This window comes from Chaetura pelagica, unplaced genomic scaffold, assembly GCF_000747805.2.
Source record: "Chaetura pelagica isolate M959 unplaced genomic scaffold, ChaPel_1.0 scaffold132, whole genome shotgun sequence".
NCBI lineage: Eukaryota > Metazoa > Chordata > Aves > Apodiformes > Apodidae > Chaetura > Chaetura pelagica.
In genome coordinates, this window is record NW_009952709.1 from 45,428 (window position 1) to 54,755 (window position 9,328).

A 9,328-nucleotide genomic window follows, 5' to 3' on the forward strand; every position below is an offset into this window, starting at 1 on the left:
CGCTCCTTCTTCCACCTCTTGTCCTACTTCTCTACCAGCGACCTGGAGCGGGAGAAGCTGCAGGAGTTCAGCTCAGCACAGGGCCAGGAGGAGCTGTTCAGCTACTGCAACCGGCCCCGCAGGACCACCCTGGAGGTCTGGCAGGGGGAGCAAACCTGCTCCCTGGGGACTGTGCTGTGGCATATAGCACCCGGGGAGCTGATACAGAATGGCTGGGGCTGGAGGGGGCCGCTAAAGGCCATCTAGCCCAGCCCCCCTGCAGTGAGCAGGGACATCAACTAGATCAGGCTGCTCACAGCCCCATCCAACCTGACCCTGAATGTTTCCAGGATGGGGCTTCTACTACGTCTTCTGGGCAACCTGGGCCAGCGTTTCACCATTCACATTGTAAAAAATTTCTTCCTTACAGCTAGTCTAAATCTTCCTCTGTCAGTTTTCTATTCTCACCCATTATCCTGTCACTGCAGGCCCTGCTAAAAAGTCTTTCATGTAGGCCCCCTTTAAGTATTGAAAGGCTACAATGATGAGCCATAATTGCTTGGCTAAGGACCTGAATCTACTTCACCCATGTTCTGAAGTGTCCTTGGATTTCTGCTGGTGGTTACAACCTGCTCCAGATCATTCTGGGCTTGGGGGAGGCCCTGTGTTGTAGCGTGGAGGTGAGGGGAGGGCAGTGGGATGGGGCAGTTGGTGTCTTTGGTGGGGGGCAGCATGGCCCAGCACTGGGGGCAGCCTCTGCTGCCCGGGGAAGCAGGCAGGCTGCTTGCTGGCTGCTCCAGGTTTTACCCCTCCGTGGCTTTGCAGGTCCTGTGGGATTTCCCTCAAACTACCTGTGCCATTCCACCTGGAGCAGGGACATCAACTAGATCAGGCTGCTCACAGCCCCATCCAACCTGACCCTGAATGTTTCCAGGATGGGGCTTCTACTACGTCTTCTGGGCAACCTGGGCCAGTGTTTCACCATTCACATTGTAAAAAATTTCTTCCTTACAGCTAGTCTAAATCTTCCTCTGTCAGTTTTCTATTCTCACCCATTATCCTGTCACTGCAGGCCCTGCTAAAAAGTCTTTCATGTAGGCCCCCTTTAAGTATTGAAAGGCTACAATGATGAGCCATAATTGCTTGGCTAAGGACCTGAATCTACTTCACCCATGTTCTGAAGTGTCCTTGGATTTCTGCTGGTGGTTACAACCTGCTCCAGATCATTCTGGGCTTGGGGGAGGCCCTGTGTTGTAGCGTGGAGGTGAGGGGAGGGCAGTGGGATGGGGCAGTTGGTGTCTTTGGTGGGGGGCAGCATGGCCCAGCACTGGGGGCAGCCTCTGCTGCCCGGGGAAGCAGGCAGGCTGCTTGCTGGCTGCTCCAGGTTTTACCCCTCCGTGGCTTTGCAGGTCCTGTGGGATTTCCCTCAAACTACCTGTGCCATTCCACCTGAATACCTGCTGGACCTCATCCCTCGCATCAGACCCCGTGCCTTCTCCATTGCCTCCTCCATGCTGGTAAGAACCTGGTCCCTCTCAGCCTCGTGTCAGGCTCTGAGCTCTGGTATCCTTGTCATTGGGAGCGGTGGGATGTGGTGCCATGGAGGCTGGCTGGGTCTTGGTGTGTCTGCGGGAAGTGGGATTGCTGCTTCCTGCTGCTGCCGGGAGGTGGCAGTGGGACCTGCTCCGGGTGGTTTGGCATGGCTTGAATGGCTGGTATTTGTCCTCCATGGGGGCCTCTTGGGTTGGACAGTCTCTGTCACGGTTGCCAGCTGTGTGGAGAATTCCCACAGCAGCGCTGCTCTTGGAGAACCCCCTTCCCCTCTGGAAAGTTTTAGGCAGGAGTTTGCTCTGTTCCGTGTCTGAATGGCTGCTCCAGGCTAGGATGAGTGTTGTTGGTGCCCTGGCAGGAGCTGGGCATGGGCTTTGTCCCTGCAGGAGCCACTGGGCTCTTCCTGCAGAGCAGAGCTGGGTGTCTTCTCCTTTCTGATGGCTCCTGTCTGGACACAGGCTCACCCTGACCGGATCCAGATCCTCATGGCAGTGGTGTGGTACAAGACGCAGCTCAGCAAACCCCGCCGTGGTCTCTGCTCTACCTGGTTGGCTTCTCTCAACCCAGAGCAAGGTAAACTGGGCTCTTCCTGCAGAGCCGTGCTGGGTGTCTTCTCCTTTCTGATGGCTCCTGTCTGGACACAGGCTCACCCTGACCGGATCCAGATCCTCATGGCAGTGGTGTGGTACAAGACGCAGCTCAGCAAACCCCGCCGTGGTCTCTGCTCTACCTGGTTGGCTTCTCTCAACCCAGAGCAAGGTAACTGGACTCAGTGAGAGCCCTGTGTGCCAGCCACGGCACCTCAGCACTGAGCCCATGGGACCCTGGAGGAGCTGCGGGCCTGCTGGCAGGAGCTGAAGGTGTTGGGTGGAGCACCACCACCATGGGGAGCTGGAGCACTCGGGCTTGGCAGGACAGGCTGAGCTCGCAGTGTCCATCCCCTAGAGGGGGACCTTCACCCCTCCTCTGGCTCCCAGGAAGCAAGTTTGGCCTTCCCATACTCAACAGCTAGGTTTTGATCTCTGCTCACCTCCAGCTGGCACCAGCTGAGTGAGGAGAAAGCTGTGCCCCAGCCCATGTGCTGCAGGGCTCTTGCTCTGGGATTCACTCAGAGGCCATGCTGAGACATCAGAAGAGCTTTTCCTACATCCACAGGGTGCCTGTGGCACCAGGGGTGCCTTGGTGGTGGTAAGGCAGGTGCTGTCCCTGTCTCCAGAGCATCTTGGAAGAGCTGGATATTAGGCTGGCCCTCTGCAGAGAGTCTTACAGGTGCAGCGTGGTGGGGTGATAGTAGCCAGTTTGTTTTGCAGGTGATGTCCGGGTGCCTCTTTGGGTGAAGAAAGGAGGAATGAAGTTCCCAGCTGACCCTGACACCCCAGTGATCATGATTGGCCCTGGCACAGGGGTGGCACCTTTCCGAGCAGCTATACAGGAGCGCGTGGCACAAGGACGGAGAGGTGAGGGGTGGTCCTGGGAGGGACCAGGGGTGCCCCTTACTGCAGGCAGGTCTGTGTTCAGCATGTGGGAAGGAGGGGTCGGGGGCTCCTGAGGGTTTGGACATGCCCAGGCTTTGCTGTGTTTGGGTGGGAGCAAGCTGGGCTCTGGGGCAGGTGAGCACCAGAGCCTGGTGTGTGCAGCCTGGTGGTTATTCACAGGCCATGCTGCAGGGTCAGGGCAGGGCTCTGCAGAGGCTCCTCCTCATCTCTGGGAGTGGAGGTGGCTTGTTGCACAAGGAATTGTGCCTCTGCCCTTTTCCCATCCTCATTCCCTGGTGCGGTCTCCGCAGGAAGCTGAGGCTGGTGGAGGGGAACTGGATGCCCTGGGGGACTCTTCTTGCCCAGCCTGCCCCCCGCCTCCTGTTTTCCCTGCACATAGTGGCCTTTGGTTGCCACAGGCCACCTGGCTTCATGCTCACACAGTTCCTGAGTCCTCCTGACTCTTCCAGGCCAGGGCTGTCAGCCAGGTCTGGCAAAGAGGTGAGAGCCCTGGGCTCTGCAGCAGGTCCCATGGGCACCAATGGTCCCCAGCATTCATTTGGTCCACCCAGCAGAGCCCTTCTGGTCTGTTCTCTGCAGGGAATTGCTTGTTCTTTGGCTGCCGCCAGAAATCCAAGGACTTCTACTGCCAGGTGGAGTGGGAAGAGCTGGTGATGAAGGGCTTCCTGATGCTCTTCACTGCCTTCTCCAGGGACCAGGTTAGTTCCCAGAGGAGGAAGGTGGATATAGAAGCATCTCAGGCAGCACTGATGGCAGTCTGCCATTGTTTCTGGCCCTTGTATCTGTGAGTGTGGCCTGGTGGGGTGACACAATGGTCACCTTTTCTGCACCCTTTGTGTGCTGCCTGGGATCCCCACTAGCAGCCCAGGAACACGTCTGGCTGAGTTAAGCTAGAAGGGGCTGGTGAGTCCTGGAGCAGATAAAGCATCAGCCAGCCTTGTTTTGCTGTACCATGTGAGTGATAAAAGGCTCCCAGGCCTCTCGGGGGAGGGGAGTCACCAGGCAATAACCTTTCTTGGTTTAGCATGTCACCTCCCCACCGTGTCCCTTGAATTGCTGGCTGAAGCTGAGGAGCTTGGCCCCCTTGCCAGCTCTGCCCAGGTCTCAGCTGTGCAGGAGGAACCTCCCCAGATGTATGAGCAGCCCCTTACTCGACCCCTCACTTTGCTCCTTTATTTCCCAGGCAGCCTCTTCGGGGCCTCCCTCAGCCCCTCTCCAGGCTTTTGATGTTGCCAGAGTGGCTCCAAGAGCTGGAACTCTGTTCCTCTGCCCTGCCCTGTCTCCTGCTGGCACTGAAAGCTCACTGAAAACCTTTGGAACAGAGAGATCTGATAAGAAGGGTCTGTGAGAATGGGTGTCTCTAGGTGACGCAGCTGCACCAGTCCTTTTCTCCTGGCTGTGGGTGTGCATTGACATGAAGCCAGCACTTTTTATCTGGTCACTTGTAAGGCACAAGTTGAATGCTTTCTGTGAAGGCTCTCCAAGGCTCTAATGAACTGGAGCAGCACTGCAGAGGTCTCTTGGGTGACCAGCCTGCATTTTTTCTGATGGTTTATACAGTGAAGGGGGGGGTGTGGTGCTGCTGCTCCCAAGATCTGGAGACTGGCCCCAGAACTTCCTCCTGCCCCTGCAGACCGGAGGGATGGGACTCACATTGAGTTCAGCCTCCCTTCTCTGCAGGCTCTGCGGAGTGAAGCAGTTTGTGGTCGGAACCTTCTGCCACCGTGTCCCTGCGGCACTGCCCTGGGAAGCACATGGAAGTGCTGGCAGGATCAGCCACCTTGGGCCGTTGTACCTGTGGCTCTAGGAGACACCACAGCCCTGGACTCATCAAAAAGTTTGTTTTCAAAGAGCCAGCAGGAGTTGGGGTGCTCCAAGGCTGAGCAGGATTGCCCTTTTCCCTCCATTAAGCCCCCTGTGCAGTCACCCTGCGGTGCAGAGCGGCTGATCCCGCCTAATGCGGCTCTGCTGCTTCTCAGCAGGTTGCCCTGGGCTTCAGCTGCTCAGATGTCAACCTGAGTTTGTCACTGGGGTACCCTGGTTTCCAGATACCTGCAGGTCCTCGAATGACCCACTTGGAGCCCCGGCCTCCTCTGCAGAGCCTCTGTCAGCACTTAGCTGATTAATCTTAATGATGCTGAGCTGCTGTGGGTGCATGTGATGATTTTGCTCACCCCCTGCCATGTCCCCGGAGCAGTGGAGCCGTGCCCGGGGGTGACCTGGCTCTCCAGTGGAGCCATGTGGGACCTGCTGACCGTGTGATGACCAGCTCGGGGCTCGTGGTTGTTCCCACACACACCTCCAGGCTGGGAGGGAGCCTGAAAGGCAGCAAGAGCTGTGTGGCCTTTGGGGCTGGAGGGAGGGAGGGAGGAGGAGGTGGGGAGGAGGTGTCCCTGCAGCTCAGCTCACTGCAGCAGAGGGTCTGGCCTCCATCACTCCATCACAGTGTCACCTCTGTCAGGAGGAGCCGTGAATTCAGGCACGTTGGCGATGGTGTTCCTGTTCCTCCTGGGCTGAAGCCAAGGCCGTAGGCAGTTGCTTGGATGTGTGAAGTCTTGTGGATTAACCCTTTCAAGACTCTCCTTAGTTGAGCTGTACTGTGCCCAAACCGAGTTGTATCCAGTCTGTGAGCACAGCTGAGGTGGGATCAGGGATCAAGGCTGTCCCTCCAGCCTTCCTGCCCTTCCAAGCTCTTGCAAATCTCCAGCAGGTGACAGGACTGGGACCTGCAACCAGGGGTGTGGGGAAGGGTCTGTGCCCTGCAGCAGGTCTGGGACAGAGGGGCCACTGAGCCTCCTCTGCCCACACTGGGAGGGGAGAGGGCAAGAGGGGAGCCCTTGCAGGGACTCCCCAGCTCCTGATCCTGGCTGTTCACCAGAGCTAGAGCAGGCAGAAGGCAGCTGAAGGATTTAGGGGGGCTCCTTGGGGCATGTTCCCCACAGAAACTCCTGCTGCACCCATCTCCCACCAACCCATCCCAGTGCACTGACCTGTGCTGTGGGGATCCCCTTCCCTGTGCGAGGCTTGATCCAGCTGCTTCTCCCAGAGCTCCCTGCCCTGGGGGGCTACACTGCCACAAGCTCTTACAACCAGCCACTGAGAACAGTTCCCAGGGCCGGGCAGAGGTGCAGGAGCTGGGGCTGCTGCCAGGGCTGGCGGGCTCAGCACTGTGTTTCCCTGCAGGAGGAGAAGGTTTATGTTCAGCACCGCATCCGGGAGAACCGACGGCTGGTGTGGGAGCTGCTGAGCAGCCAGAGCGCTCATGTCTACCTGGCTGGGTAAGTGAGAGGAGAGGTCTGTGTGCAAGGACTGGGGCTGCACATCCCTTCTCCACTCCCCTGGAGGCTTTCCCTTGGCTCAGCCTCCGGAGTGAGCACACCCTGCACTCCAGTAGCTCTCTGGGTGCTGCAGTGACCACTGCAGAAGGACCAGCTTGTTCCTTCTCTATGTATGTCCTGTTTGGCTGAGCAGGCCCATTCTCACCTGCCTTGTGCTCCAGTTAGGAGGAGCAGAGGTGGCACCATGGTAGAGCTGCTCCAGCCGACCCCTTGTGCCTGTCACTCCAACTGCCACTGCCTGTGACCATGTCACCTGCCAGCAGGCTGCCTGGGCTCTGACCCACAGCAAATCCCTACACAGGAGACTCCTGACTTCTTCACCCCCACCCAGTGGGGCTCGGTGAAACTGGAGAAGGTGGCTTGTGTGGTACCTGTGGCCACTCAGGTGGGCAGGAGGCTTCCAAAGTGCAATATACCAGAGCTCCACTGGCGCTGGCACTTGTGAGCAGCAGCTTTTGAGACCCTTGGCACATCCTGGCTGGCTCTTTGCATCTGAAACTGCCTTCCTATGGCAGGGATGAGCCACATTGCACCCCATTCTTTCTCCTTTGACAGTACAGTTGTTCACTAGGTGGTTTCCTTGGGCTGACAGGAAATCTCAACTAGTTGACCAAAAAGAGGGGTCTGGCCTTTGGAGGCAGAGCAGCTGCAGTGCTGAACATGGCTGGACAAAGCCCTTCACCTGCCCAGCCCTGTCACTGCCTGTGTGGCAGGGAGGAGGCTGCTCAGCTGCTGCCTGGGGCAAGCGTTGGGAAATGCTCTGTGCTCCCTGATGGGCCTTGTCCTGCACCCGGTGACCTGGGCAGCCCTGTGCAAACCCAAGCCCTGCTGTCAACATGAGCAGCAGTTGCAGGAGGCTCTTTTCTGCATGTCTCACACCAGAGCAGGAACTGCCCTGGAGCCTGGCAGGGCAAGGCTGGCCTCACTGCATTCCTGGGAGAAGGAGATTTTTGTTTACTGCCCAGGAAGCAGAGGCCAGGCCTCCCACTGCTCTGTTTGCTGCTGCCTGATCTGGAGTGCCTTGCTGCATCATGAGGCTTCCTGCTGCCCTCACCCTGACCCAGGGACTCCTACCCACTGATCTGGGGGTTGAGTTCACTTTCCTCTGCTACACTGCACTTAGGGTTTGGCTTTGTGCCTCCATCCACAGCCCAAATGTCAGGACCATTGGGTGCCATCTGCAGTGTCCCAGTGGCTCTGTCCTTTCCCTCTTCAATCCTTTTGGCTGCTTTCTGACGCTGATGGGAGACACCTTGAGGGGTGCCAAAACAGATTCCTCTTCTGCTTGCACTGCTTCCCCCCTTTGTGGGATTTTGTGGTGGCCATGAGGATGTTGTTTCGGACATCATGGTTGCTCTGAGACCCATCTCTCTGGGGTCTTGGTCCCTGGCATGGGGTGGCCCAGGTCAGGCAGGTGGGATCTGGATGCCTCATCCTCCTGGCATGAGTGGTGACTGTCCTGTTTGCTGCAGGCATTTTCCCACCCATGTTGAACAGCCCACAGTCTGTAGAGACCCCCAGGATGACAGGGCTTCCCCTGGCCCCCAGATACCTGCTGTGAACATCTGCAGTGGAGTGCCAGATGGGAAGGCGCAGGCTGGCCTGAAAATGGCCTGTTGTCCCCTAAAAATAGTATTCACTGTTTCAACCACAGTAGGAGAAAGATGGGAAGAGTGATTCCTGGGCTGTGTGCCCCTGAGCAGTGTCCCTTTGTCATGTGGCACTGTGTCTCTGCCTTTCTGAGCCCTTGCTGGCTTGGGCAGGGTCTGGGGAGCTGGGCCTGTGTCTTCTCTCTCTGATTTTGCCCAGTTTATTTCCCACAGGTGCAAAATGGTTAAAAATTGTCTCTCTCTTTCTGCAAAAAATATTATTTGACATGTTTTCCATCACAAGCCCAGCTACATTAAATTGCATTTGCATATCAGTGCCTGACTCAGAAACAATATGACTCTTCCAAAAAAAGAAGACCTCCTTTCTGTGTATTTTGGGACCTTAATCAGTTTCAAATGCAAGTCAGATTTCTGCCTTGCTCTTGGGAAGTAGCAAGGACGTTGCTTGTTCCAATTGGAGCAGCCTGTGAATTTTTTTATTGGATGTTTTTTTGTCGCACAGTCAGTTCATCAAATTAAACTCTCCAGGAAAAAGTCCCAATTTCTTGTTTCCCATAAGAAATAATCATGCTTGGAAGTGTTGAATCCTGTTTGGTTTAGTTGTTTTTTTTGACACAGGAGCACATGTTTTCTTCATGATTTCTGTTATTTTGAGGTTTGAACTGGCTTTGGTTGCAAACGTTGCCATCAAAGCAGCTGTTCTGTGCTCCTTGAGAGGAGGCAGCGGCCGGCCGGAAGTGGCTGCTCCTCAGCAATCCTCTCACCCAGCTCAGGATCAGACATGTTTTCCATCAAGTGTTTCCCCTGAGATGAAAGGACAGTTTCCTGCCCTCCTGCTGACAAATTATGACTCGTACATGTTCCCCATGTCCCTCTAATGAGGGTGACAGGAAATGGAGCAATACAGAGGCCAGAGTTAAGGCTACTCAGCTGATGTTCCTTTGCCAGGGACTGGGTACCAGGCCTTGTCTTTGCCTGCAGGTGCTGGTGCTAAAAAGCTGTGTGTGGATAACGGTGCTGCTCTCTAGGGAGTGATAGGAGCTGTCTCCTGAAGCCTGTAATTTATTCAGTGCCAGCAGCCTGTGTGGCAGGGTGAGGCAGGGGCCCACTACCCTGCTGCAGCCACAGCCTGTGGTGTGTGCCGGGGGCAATGGGTTTGGGGGCACGAACCACTGCCCATCTCCTGGGCTGCCTGAGCACTGGGGGTGCAGACATGCTCCCAGTTTTCCTGCTCATCCCCCATCTCACTGCCCACTGCCCATCTCCTGGGCTGCCTGAGCACTGGGGGTGCAGACATGCTCCCAGTTTTCCTGCTCATCCCCCATCTCACTGCCTACTCTCTCTCCCAGGAATG

General features: G+C 56.6%; 1 protein-coding gene across 1 annotated transcript in view; it reads left to right on the plus strand.

Moving 5' to 3' along the window:
* NDOR1 (NADPH dependent diflavin oxidoreductase 1) overlaps positions 1-9,328 on the plus strand; it is a 23,169-nt gene that overhangs the window by 13,657 nt on the left and 184 nt on the right. Inside the window, exons 8-14 of the mRNA XM_009994301.1 lie at positions 1-135; positions 1,389-1,496; positions 1,989-2,103; positions 2,841-2,987; positions 3,606-3,724; positions 6,210-6,304; positions 9,268-9,328. The exon at positions 1-135 is cut by the window's left edge and continues 77 nt beyond it; the exon at positions 9,268-9,328 is cut by the window's right edge and continues 184 nt beyond it. Of these exons, the coding sequence (XP_009992603.1) occupies positions 1-135; positions 1,389-1,496; positions 1,989-2,103; positions 2,841-2,987; positions 3,606-3,724; positions 6,210-6,304; positions 9,268-9,328 (780 nt within the window). The remainder of the gene's footprint in view (positions 136-1,388; positions 1,497-1,988; positions 2,104-2,840; positions 2,988-3,605; positions 3,725-6,209; positions 6,305-9,267) is intronic.